At 33.9% G+C, this 21,975-nt stretch overlaps 2 protein-coding genes across 2 annotated transcripts; one reads left to right on the forward strand and one right to left on the reverse strand.

The window, feature by feature from the left end:
* The first annotated feature begins 3,959 nt into the window (after positions 1 to 3,959).
* LOC132722660 (zygotic DNA replication licensing factor mcm6-B-like) lies at positions 3,960 to 21,458 on the forward strand. The gene is made up of 16 exons (XM_060707181.1): positions 3,960 to 4,116; positions 5,553 to 5,696; positions 6,304 to 6,414; positions 6,700 to 6,862; positions 7,241 to 7,380; positions 11,533 to 11,645; positions 13,939 to 14,084; positions 14,597 to 14,747; positions 15,061 to 15,452; positions 16,044 to 16,199; positions 16,894 to 17,022; positions 17,647 to 17,808; positions 18,124 to 18,259; positions 18,712 to 18,858; positions 19,470 to 19,609; positions 20,296 to 21,458. Exons 1-16 carry the CDS (start codon positions 4,025 to 4,027, stop codon positions 20,416 to 20,418), a joined length of 2,445 nt encoding a protein of 814 aa, XP_060563164.1. The 5' UTR covers positions 3,960 to 4,024; the 3' UTR covers positions 20,419 to 21,458.
* Positions 8,719 to 11,307, reverse strand: LOC132722652 (uncharacterized). Its single transcript, XM_060707174.1, has 3 exons — positions 10,982 to 11,307; positions 9,362 to 9,583; positions 8,719 to 8,998 (listed from the first exon to the last, which is right to left on the reverse strand). The coding sequence occupies exons 1-3, from the start codon at positions 11,027 to 11,029 to the stop codon at positions 8,858 to 8,860; spliced, it is 411 nt and encodes a 136-aa protein (XP_060563157.1). The 5' UTR covers positions 11,030 to 11,307; the 3' UTR covers positions 8,719 to 8,857.
* Positions 21,459 to 21,975: the final 517 nt, after the last annotated feature.

The raw sequence follows: 21,975 nt of genomic DNA on the forward strand, positions 1-21,975 counted from the left end.
GTGTATTGACAGTAAAAACAATATGCGGGTTATTATATAAAGGGATAATGTAAATTAGCGTACATACCCGCTAAAAATGTCTTTCCCTTTTGTCCCCCATAGAGCCCGCGTCAGGGACAAAACCAACCAAAGGTGCGTTTGCAAAGCAGCATGGACCCAGCCAGCCCCCCCACCCTGCGCAGTCTGATAAAGGATCCTGCTGTTCCCCTATCGGTCTCTCCTTGAAAATTGGGGTTTTTGTAAGAAAAACAGCAGGGATCTGTTAGAAAACGCACTATGTTGGTTTTGTCTTTGGCGGGGCTTTTATATTCTCATTTCAAAATTCTTACGTCAGTGGGCACTTTGGGTTCTCACTTTTTTTTTATTGGTACAAAAAAATTCCCTTTAAAGGGAAAAGTATTTAATTTTAAAACCCGGGGGGAAAACACTGCATTAATAAAAAGCCTCTTTAGTTAAACAGGGAAAATTTTTTAATTTAAGGTGAAATTAGAGTGTAGGACTTTAAAAAGAAGAAAAAAAAACGGGTTTCACTGTTTAAACCCTTACGTTTTTTTTTTATAAAAAAAGGGTTTATGTATTAATAATTTTTGGTTGGAAAAAAAAAACCAGCTGTATTTTTAATTTTAATCCCAAAAGATTGGATTCATATTAAACCGTTAAAAAGTTAATTTTTAAATACATGGAAAGTTTGGGTTATTTGATAGAAATAAATCTTTTTAATTTTTTGGTAACAAGCCCCTTTACTGACTTCCCTTTGCCATTTAAAAGAAACGGGGCCAAAAAGGCCCTTGAAAAAACCTTTACTTTTGGGGTTTTTTTCACTTCAAAGAAATTTTGGATATTAAAGTCCCTAAAACCCCAAAAATAGGAATCCCTGAAAATCAAAAGGAAAAGTCTATTTTTGCAATTTAGTATGGGAGAGGAAGTTTTAGCATGTGACAAATATCCTATGATTTCTTAAAAAAATTTTATTATGGGTTTTTGCAATTTTCTAGGGGCTTTCATTGCTCAATGTTTTTTTCATTTTATAATAAAAAAATTTAAAAGGGGGATGTGTTAAAATTTTTCCCAAGAATTTTGGGGGCATTGGATTTTTCCCAAATTGAGAATTGATGTGTTTTTAAATAAATTTTTAATCATTACTTTACAAAAAAAATTAGCCATAAACTTTTTAAAAAAAAGTTTTTTAGATATGAGCCGCCCATGAAAAAAAACCAAAAAGGGGTTGCGACCAGAGGGATCCAGCCCAGCCCCAAATTTCGCGCAGGTGATCAGGATCCATGTTTGTTCCCCTACCCAGTTTCTCTACTTTAATAGAAATTGGCAGATTTCCCGGTAAATGCGCGGGGTTTTGTCGGGGATCCATGTTTGGTCCCCAAAAAGCACTTTGTTGGTTTTTTTTTCGTGACAGGGGTCATTTTTATTTTCACCCCTTTCTCTTCTATAGTTAGTGTTTTTTTGTTATAAGCAGCCCCAGAAAATTTGTTTACATCTTATTTGGTCGACATTTGGAAGTTTTTTTATTTTCCTTTATTTTCCCCATTATAAAAAATTTCAGATCTTGTGCTTTTCACAAAAAGCTGTTCTTACTAATGATTAAAATAATTCATGTGGTATGGTCTAAAATTTTGTTGTTTGAGATATGCAAAACACTCAGGCTGGAGATATATTTTTCCATTGTTGGTATTATTTTTTTTTTTTTTATAGAAAAAAAAAATGGAGCTAGAATTCTTCCACTGTTGGCTGTTATTATTCAGGTATTTTATATAAATTTATTTCTTACTTTAGTACTGGTACTTTTAGAAGTTTGCTATTTAAATGTCTGCGTTATTTCTTAGCATCTGCTCTTAATATTGTGAAACTTTTTAGTAAAACACTTAATGCCATAAAATTTCTTGGACTTTCACTTGAAATTGTAAATTTTTTACACATGAACCTGTTTTTTTTTTTCGTTTTTTTTTTCTAAGATGATTTTAGACATTTTAGAGTAATCATTCGCTCTCATTTTAAAGCCATTGTTCATAATGATATTATATAAATGCTGATAGTAATGTGAAATAAAATAGTGTTTGTTAATTTTGTGTTGTTTTCTCTTTAAAATTTGACATGTATTCATATCTACATTTATGTTATTACATTCATTACATGTCTACCTCACGAATGTACTATACATTTATTCAGACCACTTGCCCCTAACCGCTGTGTTTCTTTAAATTTCCCTTTTGGTTTCGATTATTTTTGTGAGGAAAATATCAGCCCAGCTTTTAAGGGGTTGGTTTGGGGGTTCTTTCTTTAGGGGGCCCGTTCGTGCCTGAAAAAAATGCACGGAAAAAGGGGACCCTTTTAGGTCTTCCTCCCCCCCAGTAAAAACGGAACGTCACCAAATCACCTATTTCTGTGTCTTTTTGACGTAAAAACCCAAAAAAAAAAAAATCTAATTCCACCAGGGAAATTTTGATTTTTTTCATGTGAGGAAAACTATCCAGCTAGCTTAAGGAACGTTGGTTTGCCCCACTCGGATTTTGGTTTTTTAATTTTTTTTTTTTTTTTGGGTTTTTGAAATTTAAATCACCAATAAGGGGCCCCTTTAGGGAAACAGGAATTTTCACCATAGACCTGTACAGTATTGGTTTCAACATTAAAAACCCCAAAACCCCCCCCCCACCAATACAAAAATATTTAAAAAAAAAATAAAATTTCTTTAGCCCCCTTTCCTCTGAATATTTTGTAATGGGGTTTTTTTCCTTCTATGACTTTTTTTAGCATTTCCCTTTTTCCCCGTTTAAGGGGAAAATTTTAAAAACATAATTTTAAATACTGAAGTTTCCAACAGTACAGAAACCTGGATTTGAAAAGGGCCGGGCTAAACTCTAAGTGGATGCAAGGCTGGTTTTACTTTGGGTTCCCCCGTGAATTATGGGTTAAAGGAAATATTTGAAAGTTAAACCCGAAAAATTGTGGGACAGTTGTTTTTAAACCTTTTTGGAGGGCCCCAGGTTTTTTAATTTTTACTGTATTTTATTAAGTGCACCAGAGCCCCCACAACTTTTCTAAATATGGTCAATTCTTTTAAAACCCCGTGTAAGTCATGGGATGTGCTTTTTCCAAAATTTCCCAAAAACAAACTACTTTGGTTTTTAGTAACACCACCATTTTTTTAGTTACCCCCCAATGCCAGAAGATGTTATTTAGCAGCAGTTTGTAAAGAGTCCGTCCCCCGGGCAAAACCAATAATGGGTTTCGCCAGGGATGGATCCAAAACCAGCCCGCACATTCTGCCCCCAGTCTTTATCAGGATCCATTTCTGTTCGCTATCAGTTTCCTCTAAATTGTTATAGAGTTTTGGGAAACCAACACATGGATCCTGATCGGCTGCGCGGATGCGGGAGGTGGTCCGGATCCATGCCTTTTTCGCAAACCCCCAACCCCTATGGGGGTTTTTTTTGGGGGACGCGGGCCCCAATTATTTTTTCTTGGCCAATTTGTCATGTCAAATTTAAAAGGGAATGGGTTTCAAACAAAACAAACAATGATGGAATTGACCAATAAAATAACTATTGCATTTGGTTTCAACTAGATTCCAAATACTTAATACCGTACATGGTACTGTGTAAGAAACCTATTTTTTTTTCAAAGTTAACATTGCTATTAGTCCAAGCTTTCATACAACTCGATCCCAAAAGAGAGAATCCTAATTATTGAATAATTATATTTTCACTAAGCGATATAAGCGTCTATAAAGTCAATTTTGTTTTTACATCTGGTTATGGTTTCTTTTTCTTGTTGAACACATAACATGCAATTATTTCTGTTACAATTTTTTGTTTAAATAAAGCAGGGTCTTTCAAATATTTGAAAGACCCTGAATAAAGAAGTTTTAATTGTGTCTGTATAAGCGTCTTAGTTTTTGGTATTTACTTCTATGGATTCTTTGTGTTAGTTTGATTTTCTTTAGGTACATTTACCACACGTAAGTCACGTGATTCAAACCGCGGGAAAGAGTGTCTTTGTTGTTGGCGTGAAAATGGATGTTGCAGAACAAGTTGCTCGCACTAATCAAGTGAAGGATCAGACAGGAGAGCGATGCCAAAAGCTTTTTCAAGACTTTCTAGAAGAGTATGTTAATTTATTACGCATGTCATGGCTATTTTCTGTCGTATTTACATTGTTTATTTTTGTTGGCACCTCTTCTGGTCCACTCCTCTCGCAACTTTACAGACATGAAATAATCTTGAGCATGTCGTCTCCTTAGTGGAGAAACAAACAAACTTTTACCGTTACAGCACTACCGGTCATAATATATTAGTCGACCTGTTGCGCTTAATTTCGAAGCTGTGACAGTGTGTCTGTTTGTACCCGGGGGGAAAACCAAAGGGGTAAGACTCCTTGAATGTTCACAAAATATGTGTTTGATGGTAGAAAACATTTATCCTAAGTCCATTCCCATTACACTTTATACTAATACATTGGTTTAACCATCGATTATCACTCCTGAGGTCCTGGGTTATACCCTTGGGATTTTTCAGAGACACTTTTAGTGTTTCCCACCTACCTAGAGGTGGACTGGTAAGAAATTCATGTAATCCTCGCATGTATCAGTGCTATACACTGGGCATGTAAAAGAACCAAGGGGTCTATTCAATAAGAGCTAGGGACTGGTTCCCGGATTCCCTTTTATCCCATAGCTGTCTCTTTAATGTATACAATGTATACCTGCTTAAAGTGAGTGTAAACGATTTTAATGCAGTATGATAAAAAGAAGTAGAAGTACATTGACAAGGGTAACAACTCCCATAAGAAGGTGTCTTAGTATGTTTTTGAAACTACAGCATAAATAAAAGGGTACTCTAATAATTTATCTATCGAACCAGGTAAAAACTTTTCTTAACTCTCTTATATTTAACAAGTACTGGCTGCCCCCAAAAAAACTATTCAGTTGCGCAAGGTCGACATCGATCATGGCTATGCAGGAAACACAAAGTTACACTATTGTTGCAATCGTTATAATATCACAAGCATTTATCATGCTGGGCAATTAAAACTATATAAAATTAATCAAATATTCCAATAACCTATACTGTGATATTGTCACCTGTGGCTCCAGAGTATTTCCCTGTTGAAATTCAATAAAACACCACCCTCTTGTCGCATATAAAAACTGTCGTCTGTTTTTTTTTCTTCGGAAATTACAGGTATATATTTGCAAGAAAGAAATCGGACGAATAAATGAGTGTTTCAATAAATGAAAGCAGTGCTCTAGCAACAGGGCGATTTGAGTGACTAAGTCGCCTAACTTAGTCTTACTCGCCTTACTGCTTATACAGATATTTTCGTACCATTCTGAGCTTGTCAATTAATTTAATCCTAGGCTCTGGGGATAACTTAAACTTAATTGGAGATAACACACTTACTGCCAATATTTGACTGCAATTAACATATTTTTGTGACATGTCAGATATGCAGCTGCATTGGACATAGTGCCATTGTAATTTGATGTAGCCTAAACATTTCAATTAAATGAGCATAATTCTATTATAATTGTTATTCTGTAGGTTTAATGTTGATGGGGAACAGAAATATTTAGCTGAAGTGCAAGAACTGATCCGACCAGAGAGAAATACACTGACTGTAAGTTTTGAGGATGTTGAAAAATATAACCAACAGCTTGCCACAGCAGTTCTAGAGGAATATTACAGGTAATTGAACTGCCCGGAATTTTGAGCTATTTAAATTTAGCAAAATAATTTATTTTTTTTTTACTTCAGAAAGGCTTCTTTGATAGTTTGGTTAAACTGGCCGTTTTTAACCATGTGCCTTCTTTCTGTTCAGCTGAAGGTATTTTAAGTAGAGATTAATCTTCATGTGGGTCCTATATTGAAGCACCTTATAAAGATAGAAATATTTACGACTCTGTATGTGTGCCCATAGTCTCATACAAATTGTGGTTTATTGTAACCTAAAATATTCATAACTGCCTTGGATATGCATATGAGAATTTTTGTGGATATTTTGGCCTTAAGTATAAAGAATTTTGTAAAATACAAAGAAAGGAATACTAGGATAAAGAAAATCCCAATTTGATGAAGCATGATCCCCTTTTACCCAATGTGATGCTTGCTTTTTGCTGTATAGCTTTAACAAAAAGAAAAGGTGATGTTATTTGTGTCCATATGAAGTACAAAATTTCTAGAAGATAAAAACAAAAGTTTTGTTGATTTTAAATGCACACTTTTCTTTATCATAGTGAAGATTTTCAGTAAAAGGTCAGTGTTATTTATGTTGGTAAGTTGTGTTTATTTTCAGAGTGTACCCATATTTGTGCCGTGCAGTACGCAACTATGCCAAAGATTGGGGACAGATCCCACCCAATAAAGAATTTTATGTCAGTTTCATTGATGTTCCATCCAGGCTAAAGTAAGATAAAAAGGTTTTTGTTCTAAATATGATTTACTGAACTGTGTAAAACTGTTTTCATTACTTGAAATGCTAATTGGTTGTTTGCATAAGTATTATACTAGTAGTTAAGAATTAGAAAAAACATTTGAATTTTGCAAACTTTTTGAGAGAGTAATACTTAAAATTTAGGTGTATGGACTTTTTTGCAGAGACTTAAAACATTTGAAAGATATTAATTGGATTGGCGACTTGATGGCTCTTTATTGATGGTATTTAAAAATTTGATGTTTCTTTTTTATCAAGAGTAAGAGAGTTGACCACAGCTAAGATTGGAACCCTACTACGTATAACTGGTCAGGTTGTACGCACCCACCCTGTACATCCCGAGCTTGTCAGTGGCACATTTATGTGTCTGGAGTGTAGAACTATTATCAAAGATGTTGAACAACAATTTAAATTCACACAGGTTTGTTTTTATCTTGAACATTATTTGTGTTCATTAAAGTCATAACCAGTGCTATTTTAATATCCTTATTAGTCATTGAGAGAGGAATGATTTTAAATAAGGATAAAATGGTCAAAAGAATGTTTTCATAATTGCTTATGTGCATGAATTTCAGGGAATAGTTCCAGTTACAGCACAGAAACATCCCTATGGCTATCTTCTATATTTAATTAAATATGAAAAAAATTTCTTACTGTTTTAACAGATTTTGTTAACTTGTGCAATTAGCAGTGTTCTACTGGTCTTGATAATGAAGTAACGGTACATTGTTTGATGTTTAAGGTTTTTGTTAAAAAAACTATGTTATATTTCGTTAAGTGATTTTGTTTTTTACAACAGCCAAGTATATGCAGAAACCCAGTATGCAACAATAGGTCAAAGTTCATGCTAGATGTGAACAAGTCACGATTTGTAGACTTCCAGAAAGTTAGAATACAGGAAACCCAAGCCGAGTTACCTCGAGGAAGCATACCTAGGAGGTAAGTTGTTCCTCTATTTTCAGGTTAATTAGCCTTGGGGGTGGGGGAGCTCTGTGCTGATTGTGAACTTGCTAAATGTCTTTTCTGGATATTTTCCTGTCATCTTCCTAGTGGTAGTCATACCAGAAGTTTATTTGTTAAAACTGACTGTATATAATCCTAAAACAAAACTGACTGTACATAATCCTAAAACACTGTGTAATTAATATTGATGTTTGTGTGTGGATTTAGTTTAATCTTTACATTTGCATAATAAGATACTTAAAATTTACAGGTTAAGTAGGAAGCTTAAACAGCTTTTTTGGAAACTCTCTTTCCATAAGTGTTAACTGTGTATGGATTTCATTGACATTGCAGTGTCAAGGTCTTGATTCTGTGTTGATTGCCATTTACTATTGTCAGTGTAGAGGTATTAATTGTGTGTTGATTTACTATTGGCTGTGTAGAGGTATTAATTGTGTGTTGATTTATTATTGCAGTGTAGAGGTATTAATTGTGTGTTGATTTACTATTGCAGTGTAGAGGTATTAATTGTGTGTTGATTTACAATTGCAGTGTACAGGTATTAATTGTGTGTTGATTTACTATTGCAGTGTAGAGGTATTAATTGTGTGTTGATTTACAATTGCAGTGTAAAGGTATTAATTGTGTGTTGATTTACTATTGCAGTGTAGAGGTATTAATTGTGTGTTGATTTACAATTGCAGTGTAGAGGTATTAATTGTGTGTTGATTTACTATTGGCAGTGTAGAGGTATTAATTGTGTGTTGATTTACTATTGGCTGTGTAGAGGTATTAATTGTGTGTTGATTTACAATTGCAGTGTAGAGGTATTAATTGTGTGTTGATTTACAATTGCAGTGTAGAGGTATTAATTGTGTGTTGACTTACTATTGGCAGTGTAGAGGTATTAATTGTGTGTTGATTTACTATTGGCTGTGTAGAGGTATTAATTGTGTGTTGATTTACAATTGCAGTGTAGAGGTATTAATTTTGTGTTGATTTACTATTGGCTGTGTAGAGGTATTAATTGTGTGTTGATTTACAATTGCAGTGTACAGGTATTAATTGTGTGTTGATTTACTATTGGCTGTGTAGAGGTATTAATTGTGTGTTGATTTACTATTGCAGTGTAGAGGTATTAATTGTGTGTTGATTTACTATTGCAGTGTAGAGGTATTAATTGTGTGTTGATTTACAATTGCAGTGTAGAGGTATTAATTGTGTGTTGATTTACTATTGGCAGTGTAGAGGTATAAATTGTGTGTTGATTTACTATTGCAGTGTAGAGGCAGTCTGCACGAAAAACTTTTTATGGACAAAGACTTTCAGGCTTGGTCCATTAAAATATCACATAGCCCGAACAAATTTTAGGTAGCCCGAAAATTCATACAAAATTTTTCATAATTTGGCCAGGTTTTCAAATTTATATATATTGTGAAGAAATTGATAAAAAGCTTTGTCAGTTGAATAACATTTATTTCTGATATTCTACACTGAAAGATAATAGATTTCTTTCAACTTCTTGTTGACTCATTTCCATAGGCTCATCTTCATCTATACCAGAATCATAATCCGAGTCGCTGTCTCCGTCAGAACATTCCCCGTGGTTATGATGCTGAAAATATTACGGAAAATAAAGTGAAATTCATTGTTATTAAATAAGAATAAAATTTTTCAAAACAACACAAATGTTTTACTTTTTAATATTATAAGTATATTAAAATTCAAACCTAAGCTAACATGGCAAACTTGTTAAATGGATAGCTTTTCTTTGAAATCGGAACAGTCAATTTATAATTATTATTTAAAGTTTTAAGTGATTTCAGTATCAAAATACAAAATATGGTTAGTCTAGACTGCAGTATAAAATTGAACATGGGTTGTAAAGGTAAAGAGCTGAATTCTGGTTGCTTGTTTTTTTTTTAATAGTAAACAATTAACAACTTCATGTAAAATGTTTCAAAAAGTAGCAATATACCTCTTCAGCATATACTTGTTCTGGAGGAGAACTTTCTAAAGGTTTGTCTGTGTTGATATCAGAATCTTGCTCTTGCTCTATAATACATGCATCTAGATCTGACAAGGTGGGAGGAGTCCCCTCTGGAAGGTTTGGAGGCTCCTGCTCTACAAGAACAGACTCCTCTGTTGGATTATCAGAAAGTAATTCAGACTCTTGCTCCTTTGGGATGGCTGGCTGTTGCTTAAAAGAAATAACAGTTTTATTACTTTTTGTGCCCCCACGTTAGTGGCGGGCATTTAGATTTACCCTTGTCCGTCCGTCCTTCCGTCCGTCCGTCCGTTCACTTTTGTGTCGCACGTAACTCAAAAAGTATTTGACCTAGAGTCATGAAACTTTACAGGAATGTTGATCAGCATGTGTAGTTGTGCACCTGGGTATTTTCGTCTGGATATTTTTAGTATTTTCAGAGTTATTGCCCTTGACTTAGTAAAATTTTGCAATTTTCAACTTGTGTCGCATGTAACTCAATAAATATTTGACCTAGAGTCATGAAACTTTACAGGAATGTTGATCAGCATGTGTAGTTGTGCACCTGGGTATTTTCGTTCGGATATTTTAAGTATTTTCAGAGTTATTGCCCTTGACTTAGTTAAATTTTGCAATTTTCAACTTGTGTCGCATGTAACTCAAAAAGTATTTGACCTAGAGTCATGAAACTTTACAGGAATGTTGATCAGCATGTGTAGTTGTGCACCTGGGTATTTTCGTCTGGATATTTTTAGTATTTTCAGAGTTATTGCCCTTGACTTAGTAAAATTTTGCAATTTTCAACTTGTGTCGCATGTAACTCAAAAAGTATTTGACCTAGAGTCATTAAACTTTACAGGAATGTTGATCAGCATGTGTAGTTGTGCACCTGGGTATTTTCGTTTGGAAATTTTCATTATTTTCAGAGTTATTGCCCTTGACTTAGTAAAATTTTGCAATTTTCAACATGTGTCGCAGGTAACTCAAAAAGTATTTGACCTAGAGTTATGTTACTTTACAGGAATATTGATTAGCATGTGCAGTTGTGCACCAGGTATTTTCGTCTGGATTTATTTAGTATTTTTAGAGTTATTGCCCTTCACTTAGAAAGTTTTTGCAATTTTCAACTTGTGTCGCAAGTTTCTCAAAAAGGATTTGACATAGTCATTTAACCTATAGGCAGGTTGCTCAGCATATTTTAGATTTGCACCTGGGGTTTTGCTTGTGGATTTATCCAGTATTTGTAGAGTAATTTCCCTTGACTTAGTAAAAAGATTGACAGAACAGTGGCGCGGTGGGGGCACCCGTGTCCTATGGACACATTTTCTAGTTTATATGTAAATTTAGAATGTAAATCTAATCATGGATATACTTGTATGTAATTTTATATACTTAATTAAATTGTTCCTCTTATTATCGATACATTATCAAATTTAGCCCTGGCCCAATTGCCCATGGCCAGTGTAAATAAGTTCGGGCCAGTGTAAATTTTACGAAAATTAAGTTAAATATATAGTAGAATTAAAACTGCAATTTGGCCAGTAAATTCAAAATCTTAAAATCATTGACAGTTATTATCAATCAATATTATTTTTTGAAAAAGGAGGTTACCATTTTGGTTGCAATCAAAAATTCCCCCTGTGTGCGCCATTTTGACATTTTAATAACGCGGTATTTGATTGGCTTAAAGTGTCTATGTATTATTTCAATAAGCTTACCCCTCTGGCATTGTGGAAATACCAGCGTCAATACCCCGAAAAAAATCAATATGCTATACCCCTCTCGGCGGTTATAAATAGTATCAACGTATATTGGAAAATCCCGTGTCAATACCTCGAAGAAAATCAATATGTTATATCCCTCCCAGTCATTGTGTTTAAAATGCTATTTATAATCATTTCGGTTTCCCAAACAATGCAAGACCGTCGGACTATGTGCCCTGCCTTTTTAGCTATCCCGAATGATTTTTTACTAGACTCGGGCTCGGGCTTTGCGTATTTTTCGCAGACTGTAGAGGTATTAATTGTGTGTTGATTTACTATTGCAGTGTAGAGGTATTAATTGTGTGTTGATTTACTATTGTCAGTGTAGAGGTATTAATTGTGTGTTGATTTACTATTGCAGTGTAGAGGTATTAATTGTGTGTTGATTTACTATTGTAGTGTTGAAGTGGTGTTGAGAGCCGAGGCTGTCGAGATGGCACAAGCAGGAGATAAATGTGACTTTACCGGAACTCTTATTGTTGTACCAGATGTGAGCACTTTATCTACCGCAGGTTGGTCATTAAATGACATTTTAAATGGCTTTAAAAAATAAAAATTGATAAGTGTTGTGTAACATTTATAAGAAGAAACTTTATAAGTGTCCTGATATTAAGCACTAACTGTTGAAGATTTATTTGGAATCACCATGACAGGTGACATCTTGATTTAAAATTGAAGAATTGAGATTCACTTGTGCTCAACATAATTTTTTATGCTCCCCGAAAAATTCGGGAGAGCATATAGACGTCAGGCTGTCCGTCCGTTAGTCCGTACGTATGGATTTTACTACTATGTCACAGAAATGATCACCATATTAAGACAACGTGTCGCCCGCAGCATTTGGGTTGCTACCTTGCAACAAAATCATGTCCGGCCTATAACTTCGTTATTTGAAGTCGGATTTTACCACGTTTCACAGAAATGATCACCATATTGTGACGTGTCGCCAGCAGCATTTGGGTTGCTACCTTAAAGGTCAAGATCACAGCATGACCTTGCAGCAAAATCGTATCCGGCCCATAACTTCGTTATTTGAGGTCGGATTTTACAACTATTTCACAGAAAAGATCACCAAATCGAGACGATGTGTCGCGGGCAAGTTGGTAGTTAGATCTCATTGAGTAGATGTGCAGTGCAAAGAACAGTAACTCTTCCTAGCCTAAGTTTGGAATTATCTCATTTTGAACTTTGTCTGGGACACAACTCTCAAAACTATAAAAGATATAGTTTTCTGTGTCCAAAACCTACCCGGTTCAACCGACTCTTGTTTGGAAAGTCTGACAAAAGGAAATAGCATCTGAATAAAATCAAAGCTGTTTACTTACATCAAACATTTTGAATCGGTGTGGTGGTTAAGTTTTTAGTCCCCTACCGGTTTACCGGAGGGGACTTTAGGTTTACCCTCCGTCCGTCTGTCTGTCCGTCAGTCCGTCCGTCCACAAAACTTGATCCCGCGATAATGCAAAAAGTACTTTTTCTTTTCTTCCTATGTTGAAAATTCTGGTTGCTATGGCAACAAATAGAATGAAAATATGGCAAATTTTACACATAACCTGGATCCCGAGATAACGCAAAAAGTACTGAAAATATTTTTATCAAACTTGATATATAGATAGATGGCAGTATGGAGATTATGCACATCTTTTTCTTTTTTTCCTATGCTGAAAATTCTGGTTGCTATGGCAACAAATAGACTGAAAATATGGCAAATTTTACACATAACCTGGATCCAGTGATAACACAAAAAGTACTGAAAATATTTTTATGAAACTTGACATATTGGTAGACGGCAGTATGGAAATTATGCACATCCTTTCCTTATCTTCCTATGTTAAAAATTCTGATTGCTATGGCAACAAATAGACTGAATTTCAAGATTTCTGATTCTAGTTTAAAGTTTTTTCACTATAAGTTCTTTATTTCTTAAGGTATTTTCTTCAAACTTTAAATATAAGTTGCTAGTCATCAACCACATCATATGTGACAAGGTTTACAACTCTAGCACAAAATTTATCAGAATTATCTCCCTTGAACTTAAAATTTTCATGAAAAAAACATTGTTTTTTTTAATAACTTCTTTTTTTTCTGAATGTATCTACTTCAAACTTCATATAAATGTTTCTTATTATCACTCAACATTTGTGAGAAAGTTCAATTCTCTAGCAAGACTATTTCCAGAATTATGCCCCTTTTGAACTTAGACTTTTTTTTGAGAAATTGGTAATTTTTACTCCAACTTCTTCAATCATGATAGGATTTTCTTCAAACTCCCACATCATAATAATATGACAAGGTTTATAAATCTAGCATCCATATTTCCAGAATTATCTCCTCCTTAAACTTTTAATTTTTCCTATTCGTTCTTTTAACTTTCATTTACTTCAAATTCAAAATAAACATTCATTATTCATACCTTCATTACTAATTGTTCATTGTTACACTCACATCATGTTTGACATCGTTATCTCCTTTTTAAAAATTTTGCTTTTAAAAATGTTTATTTTGATAACAGGGATGTTTAAAAAATAACTTTAGAGTGTCCTTCAGTCCGTCTGTCTGTCTGTACATAAAAACTGTTTCCTGTGATCACTTTTAAAGAACTTTTTTCAACAAATTTACTTAAAATAGAAACATAAGTGAATGGCCAATGGCCCTTCAGAATGTTGCTTGGGCTCTTACCGTTAGGGACTTATGGATTGCTTGCAATACTATGATAATTGCTTGTTCTTCTATGTAAAATGTTGCAGAGGGGATATCTGTTTACTGCAGTCTAGGAAATGAATATTTGTTCTGATATAATTTAAGGTGCTAGAGCCGAGACTTCAGCTAAAGTATCGGCTAACTCAGGATATGAGAATGAAGGTGTACGAGGCCTGAAGGCACTTGGTGTACGAGACTTGAACTACAGAATGGCTTACCTGGCATGTACAGTCACTTCAACAAATGCAAGGGTGAGTCTATGTTATAACTTGAAAAATATATATGAGTTGATGATTTTGGTAATGACTAAAAAATGCCCGATATGGGAGGGATATGGATGGTGTATTGCTTGAATTTTGTGACTATGGAAGTTTATGATGATGGAATTTAAAAGTGTCATGTGAATGAGCTTTTAAATATGTTATACTTTGCGTAGAGGAAAAAACTTAGTCAAAACTGTCAGCCTCTTGTATTTCTTAGGTTTATGCTATACGGCAATTAAAGTTTGGTTCTTTTTCGACATACAACTTTTCAAAGAATTATTCAAAGGCCTCTTATTTCACTACCAAGCTCTTGCTTTGTGGACAACTCACATTTTCCATATTTTAGAGGAAAAAATGCTCTTGCTTTAGGAATGCCGTATTTTACTTGTTAAACTTATTGCCTGTAAATTTCCTGTAAAGTGGCTTTTTGCAGTAACACACAATATAATGGAAGTGAAATTATTGAAACTATTTTCTCACCCTCCCTTATTGTACCATAGTTTGGTGGAAGCTCATTGAAGGAGGAAGAAATGACAGCTGAGAATGTTAAGAAACAGATGACAGATGAAGAATGGCAGAAAGTTTACGAGATGTCCAGAGATAAAAACCTGTATCAGAATCTGTGCTCTAGTCTGTTCCCAACTATACATGGTAATGTTTTATACTCAGTTACATGTTTAACAGGGTTTCTATTATGTTTGAAAGCATATTTTAATATCAAAAAAATACAAAAACAGTCAAAAAATCAACAATATATTGTCTGCTTAGCTTTGCAGTCTAGTTCTGCTCTGCTGATAGCAAATGCAGATAATTTTGGCTCACTCTCAATTAGATATGTTTACATTATTTTACTTTTGTTAATAAATAAAAAATGCTGCTACAAGATCCTGTAGTTAATTTGTTTTAGTTCATTAACAAAAAGTTGTATTAAGTTATTGTTAAGATAGTACATTTTTCTTTACAGGTAATGATGAAATAAAGCGAGGAATTTTGCTGATGTTGTTTGGTGGTGTTCCTAAACAGACGCTAGAACAAACAAAGCTTAGAGGTGATATTAACATCTGTATTGTTGGTGATCCTAGTACTGCGAAGTCGCAGTTCCTAAAACAAGTAGAGGAGTTCAGTCCACGTGCGGTGTACACCAGTGGGAAGGCAAGTACAGCAGCCGGTTTGACAGCGGCTGTTGTTAGGGACGAGGAATCTCACGAGTTTGTGATCGAGGCTGGAGCACTGATGTTGGCTGATAACGGTGTTTGCTGTATTGACGAGTTTGACAAGATGGACCCAAAAGATCAGGTGGCGATTCACGAGGCTATGGAACAACAGACCATCTCTATAACTAAAGCAGGTGTCAGAGTAAGTAGTCTATGATCGTAAACAGATTAAGTACCTCAAAGTAAGTACCTGGGTGTCCATAGTTGAGTGATTATAGTCATTGGCTTCAAACCACTTGTCTCTCACAGCTGTAGTGTAGGTTCAAGCAGCACAAGTGCCCTCGGATTCTATGTGTGAGAAAGCTATCCAGCTAGAGTATGGAATGTTGGTGGTTCTACTCAGGCACCCGTTTGTGCATGTAATGAACAGAGGGACACTTGAGGTGTTGTAGTACCACAGAAAACTAAAATCTAATTGAAAGGTGTTAAAATACCTGCAGACAATAATGGTTGGGGTTCTGACATGAAAAAAGTCTATTTGCTTATCAAAGCTTTATTGTAAAATCAAATTTCAAACTATTCTTGCACCAAAGATTACTAAGGTCATAAATTGTAAAGGAAACAGGTTCAGAAAACCCTAAACAAAGAGAGATTTTGTATTTAATAATCATTCAAAATGAATGCCACCTTTGTATTTTTCAGTGGAGAATACTTGTCACATTTGCTTAAGTTTTTCAAGTTAACCAAAACATAGTTGTGAAATGTATTTTGTGACTGTTTTTGTTTTTCTCAGGCTACATTGAATGCCAGAACATCTATTCTGGCTGCAGCTAATCCTATTGGTGGACGATATGACAGATCAAAGTCACTGAAGCAGAACATCACACTGACAGCACCTATCATGTCTAGATTTGATCTCTTCTTTATTCTTGTAGATGAATGTAATGAAGTAAGTTCTTGTTGATTTCCTCCAGACATTTTTTTCCCCACCTTTCAAGTAGTGTATACAGAATTTATTTAAGTTTGATTGTGTGGAAACTATAAGCTTGTAAACTTACACTAGAGTCCATTCCTGGAACCAACAGGTACTGAGCAATTTGGAAAAAGATTTTTGTTCAAGAAAACAACGGCTTGTCCCTGATATTTCTTGATTGATTGAAAAAATGAACTGGTATTGCAGATTTCTGAAACAATGAAAACAAGTTACAAGTAGTTTCACATTGCATGCTTGTAAATGCCTAAAGAATTTTAGATTTCTTTATATAAATAGAATTTCTGTACAATTTGCCTATTCAGAAAACGGAAAATGATGTTATTAGTTTCTCAAATGATTCATTGAAGGTTATTTGAATCTTCAACATTAGAGATTGAAATTGTTATATTTATTTATATGTCCTTGTAATGGTCCTTTACAGTGATACTAGAACTTGAAACCACTGTCAAAAAAAATAGGAAAAGATAAAGACTTGATTTATTACATTTACAATTGAAGAAGCAGGCAAGAATAATTAAAGACCATTATTCTTCTGTAATAAATGCATCAAATTAGATCTGTGGGTTTTATACAGATTTCAAATGATATGATAAATTATAGAACTATGAGTTAGTGCATTAAGTAATGATGTGAACTATGTTATTTGTAGGTGACAGATTATGCTATTGCCCGGCGTATTGTAGACCTTCACAGTCGCAACGAGGAGTCAGTAGACCGCGTTTACTGTGTGGAGGATATTATGAGGTACCTGATGTTTGCAAGGCAGTTCAAACCCAAGGTAATCGCAAATCTATGGCAGCATTAAGTGTCTGCCGTAAGCCGAATCATTATTATAATTTAAGGATTGATTACAGAGCTTACTGAAGATTATCAACCTTTTATGATGAAAACAACTTTCATTTAGTGCAGAGGCTAATTTGTGTCTCATTCATGAGTTTGAAAATGAAATGCTCATGCCAACTTGATATGGTTTAAGCACGATTAAAACTATTTATTGTATACCTGTGCTGATTTTGCGACCTTGTAAAAATGGTATTGCACAGCCATGCATATATTTTGGCATGATGTCATTCGCCTTGCACAAATGTAGTGTAAAGACGAGCTAAATGTTAGCATGATGCTATAGGCGCGTCAATGAAAATGATTCATTTCGACTTTAAACAGAGGCTTGCATATTACAATATAATTCAACTTTTTCAATTAATTCAGTATTGAACCTTCATTCATTTAATATCCTCTATTTACGATTAGCGTTTCTAGAGTTCTTTAAAATTTTGTGTTTAATGTAATCTTAGTTTTAAAATTTAGAAATAGAAGCATTCAGTAAGGTTATTGTGTTTACTTGCATGAAAAGGAATGAATATATGTAAGCAAGTCAGTAATTATTGATATCTTGTAACAGATCAGTAAGGAAGCGCAGGATTATATGATAGAGGAGTATAAAAGACTTAGACAAAGGGACGGCACTGGGGCAGCAAAGTCTGCATGGAGGATCACAGTACGTCAGCTAGAGAGCATGATCCGATTGTCCGAGGGTATGGCCAGGATGCACTGTCAAGATGAGGTATAATTGTTGTGATGATTTTTTTGGACTGTTAATGCTGAATGTAAAGTTTTGTGATTATAGTTCTCTAGACCTAGTAATGTCATGTTAACAATACTTCTATCAAGATAATTGATAAAATGGAAAGATTTAAATTTTATTGTAAACTCGGCAATCAGAATGATATAAACAATTTTTTATGGGAATCAGTAAAAATACATTAAAATTTACTGAAATTAAGTGGGAAAATTTCCTTCAGTATTAACTTATGATGTAACCGAAAAATTAATTTTGATATTGGATTTAAATTGACTAAAGTGTACCTTATACATTCAGGTTCAGCCTAAGCATGTGAAGGAAGCGTTCCGGTTGTTGAACAAGTCAATTATACGTGTAGAACAACCAGACATTCATCTAGAGGAGGAGGAGGATGAACAAGATAAACAAGATGTCGAGATGGAAGTTGATGAAAGTGAGTCAAATGTTCACATTATTTTATAGCCATATCATCAAATAACCAAATGTATATGGCTAGAGTTTGTTGCTTCCCTTGGATTAAATAAATGCACTATACCCCTGGTTTAACCAGTGCAGTGCAATAGATAAGTTGCTAAACCAAGTACATTAAGAAATATATAATTGCTGGCCTTGGTTGAACCAGACTTGGTTGCTTCCCTTGGTTTGAGAACGAGATATTTTTGAAACTGTTCTATATCACTGAAATGCTTTCAAAGCTCAAAATAAAAATACTTGCAACATTATTCTAGATTTTTATAGAAGGTGACTTTAGTTTTTAATTTAATTTTAGAATTATCATGTAAACTGCAGGTAAGACATGTTTTTAAGAGAATAAATATTGTATATTAATATATTAAGCATTTTTTTCAACTATGAGATAATATAAGATTTATTTGATTTGTTTAGATACTCCACCAGCTACTGATAAGCCCGAGGAGAACCAAGCAGCTGCTGGTCACCCGAAGAAGGGTCTCAAATTGTCATATGATGAGTACAAACAGATGGCTAACCTCATGGTATTGTACATGAGGAAATCAGAGGAAGAATCTGATGGTAAGACACAATTTTTTATGTCCTATTGCTGCAGCCATCTCACCACTGTGGTGATGTTTTGTGTTACATTTTATAAAGGTTTTGCATGTGACTTTGGAATCTTGCAAGCACTAAGATAGGACAGGATGTTTTATGTTCTTTTGCTGCAGCCATCTCATCACTGTGGTGATGTTTTGTGCTACATTTAATAAAGATTTTGCATGTGACTTTGGAATCTTGCAAGAACTAAGATATTAGGGTCATATATTATTGTTCACTGTTCAATACTTGTATCTCAAGCATGGATTCTCTTGGGCGACAAAGTCGGTCTGTTTCATCTGAAGCATTTCTTTACTTGTCCTAATGATAATTATCAAGTAGATTTTGTAAATTATTTCTTTTGTCCGTATAGGCAGTTGGACAGCCTGAACAAGGCTGTCCAATATAGACAATTGATTTGCTGTTTCTTTATTTACTCAATTATGCACACTTGGGAAATGTTTTTGTTTTGTGTGCAAGTTGGGTATCTTTAAGTGTGCTTCATGCTGAACTTTTTGAGTCCTAATTGAATATTGTCGTTTAACATATACCAGTAGATTTTATATCGTTGTAATTTGATTCCTATCTTTCAGAATCTGACACCGCTGGTTTACGTCGCAGTAACCTGATAAGCTGGTACCTTGGTGAGATGGAGAGTGAAATCGAATCCGAGGCGGAGCTCATCGAGAAAAAATCTGTGGTAGAGAAAGTACTAGATCGCCTAGTACATCATGTAAGTTGTTACGTTAAATAAAACCGATATGAAACTATTTCATTTTTAATGAACGTTGTATTAACCAACAAAGGGGATTGCTAGCAAGTTTTGGGACCAGAAGCTAAAGGGATTTATAATTCCTGGTCATTCATTACATGTAAGAAAATTCAGTTCTATTGTTTAGCTGGCATAAAAAGTTGTAGTGAATAAGGACATGAACCTTTTTCATATGTAATGAATTTTGTATGAACAAACAATAAGAGGCTGCTAATAAGTTTGGGGAACAGAAGCTAAAAGAGATGTTATTCCTAGTCATTAATTACATAATTTAAATTATAAGAAAGCTCAATTCTGTTGTTTGATTACATGGCATAACAAAGTTGTACTGAATGGAGTGTGTGCTAGAATTAGCTTGTCCACTCGTACATTTATTATGCTTCAAAGAGCGTCATATTTTAATTGCTCTGTACGTCACAAAAACAATATTAAGAAACTAGTTACTTATATTTTCTTTTCCTTTCATGATAATGCTAAGCAATACTTACGAAACCTTTTTGGGGGCATTTGCTTGACAGTTCTTGTTTTTTTTCCAGGCGAGTATGAATATGAAACTATATAGGTGGTTTGATTTCATGAGATGTGCATGATCTAACAACTATAACATATCTATTGCATAATATTGGATTTCATTATTATATTTGCAGGACCATGTTCTTATTGAGCTAACACAGACTGGACTTGGGAAAAGATTAAAAAAAGATGATGAGAGTTTAATTAAAGAGGATGACCCATTCCTTGTTGTACATCCAAACTATGTTGTGGACTGAGAGACCAAAAAAATGTAGAATTCACAATTCTGTATCTGTTATTACTCCAAAATGAAATTTACAAGATCTGAAACTTACGGTTTGAAATAATATTTCTTTAAACCTTTTGTAACAAAGCATTGATATTTTTTGTCAGCAAAATAGTTTCAAATTACTTTTATAATCATTGATTTATTACATAGATTAATTCTTGTTATAAATCTGTTGGGGGTAAAAAAAGAATTGTGTTGTAGTTGAATAACAAAACAGTGAGGATTTCCTTTAAAGTGCACTCGATCTATAAACTTAGCACAATCGGGTAGGGTATTGCAAGTTGCATTGTTAATTTACTTGCACACCATCTGCAATTATTTAAAAAGATTTTGTACAATATATCAGATTATGATAAATTGGATTATGCTTTGTCTTTTGTAATATATATACAATTTGCCTGTCTAAATTTTTACATATATTTTGTACATGTTCAATATATATGATGATTTTTGATATACATAAATAATCTGAGCTGGTAACGGGACCAATTTTGTACAATGTTCACCAGGATATTTTCAGTATGTGTTCAAAAAATGATGTGTTCACTTGTTACAAATTTTGTTATGTTTAAGAATATGTGTTCAAAACTAATGTGTTCAAAAAACCTTGTTATCTATAAGGGTATGTGTTCAAAGGTGATGTGTTCATCCAACTATTCTTGTTAACTATAAGGGTATGTGTTCAAAAATAATGTGTTAAATTGTAAAAAAAAAATGCTTTTTCTTTGAAAAAAAAAATATGTTTGATATCTTTTTCTTGGTACTCTATACTTCCAGTAATATATTATTGTATAAAACTTTTGTCATTTAAGTCTTTGTATTGTTTTATACAAACTTAACTGTAGAGACTTCTTTTGTTGAAAAATTATTAGAAATGATTTTGAACTTTTTAAGAAGACCCAATTAACTGTAAGTGCTTGTATGTTATAAAATATTTGTTCTGTAAATAAGTCACTATTGAGATAATTAAAAAGAAAGAAAAATAGAAATTTAGAAGAAAAAAATGGATATATTGTTTTCTTGTTTATTACATTGATAACTCGTTCTGATATCTTGAAAGCCCATATCTACCCCTTGAGCTGACATCGGCAGATTACGGGAACAGCTATGATTTAGATTTTGTTTTCCGGTCACAATAGTCAACAGCCAAATTAATTATCTGGCTTGAGGTCTAAAAAGTGTAAGTGTAAGCAGCTTCCCTTACCTTGTTTTCTTTGCATCCGCCATAAAATGGCTGACCCAGTTCCTTCTTTCAGTCATCAGTTAACGTTCATTATCTTAGCAACGGTTACACACATTCAACTCGAATTTGATGTATGGATACGTCGACAGAGATCGAATTTATATGGTTTGATGATTTCTGGCTTATTTTGAAAACATTTTTTTTTTAGTTTCCGTTCACTTCTCCCCAGTAGTTGTACACATTCAACTCAAATTTATCATATGGATATGTCCGGAAAGTGCAGGTCAAGTTCGAATCTGGCCATGGTTTATTAATTTTTGACAGAGTTATCACTCTTGAACT

Source organism: Ruditapes philippinarum, unplaced genomic scaffold (assembly GCF_026571515.1).
Source record: "Ruditapes philippinarum isolate M1 unplaced genomic scaffold, ASM2657151v2 ctg3513_1_1_1_1, whole genome shotgun sequence".
NCBI classification, from domain to species: domain Eukaryota; kingdom Metazoa; phylum Mollusca; class Bivalvia; order Venerida; family Veneridae; genus Ruditapes; species Ruditapes philippinarum.

What these genes read in the sequence shown, in the direction of transcription:
- LOC132722660 (XM_060707181.1), top strand. Translation starts at nt 4,025, where the DNA reads ATGGATGTTGCAGAACAAGTTGCTCGCACTAATCAAGTGAAGGATCAG. An exon ending in CGAGGAAGCATACCTAGGAG is followed by an intron (nt 7,381 to 11,532) that starts GTAAGTTGTTCC and finishes TTACTATTGTAG; the next exon opens with TGTTGAAGTGGTGTTGAGAG. An exon ending in CAAGGCAGTTCAAACCCAAG is followed by an intron (nt 17,023 to 17,646) that starts GTAATCGCAAAT and finishes ATCTTGTAACAG; the next exon opens with ATCAGTAAGGAAGCGCAGGA.
- LOC132722652 (XM_060707174.1), bottom strand. Translation starts at nt 11,029, where the DNA reads ATGTCAAAATGGCGCACACAGGGGGAATTTTTGATTGCAACCAAAATG. An exon ending in TTTTGATTGCAACCAAAATG is followed by an intron (nt 9,584 to 10,981) that starts GTAACCTCCTTT and finishes ATTTCTTTTAAG; the next exon opens with CAACAGCCAGCCATCCCAAA. An exon ending in AACAAGTATATGCTGAAGAG is followed by an intron (nt 8,999 to 9,361) that starts GTATATTGCTAC and finishes TAATATTTTCAG; the next exon opens with CATCATAACCACGGGGAATG.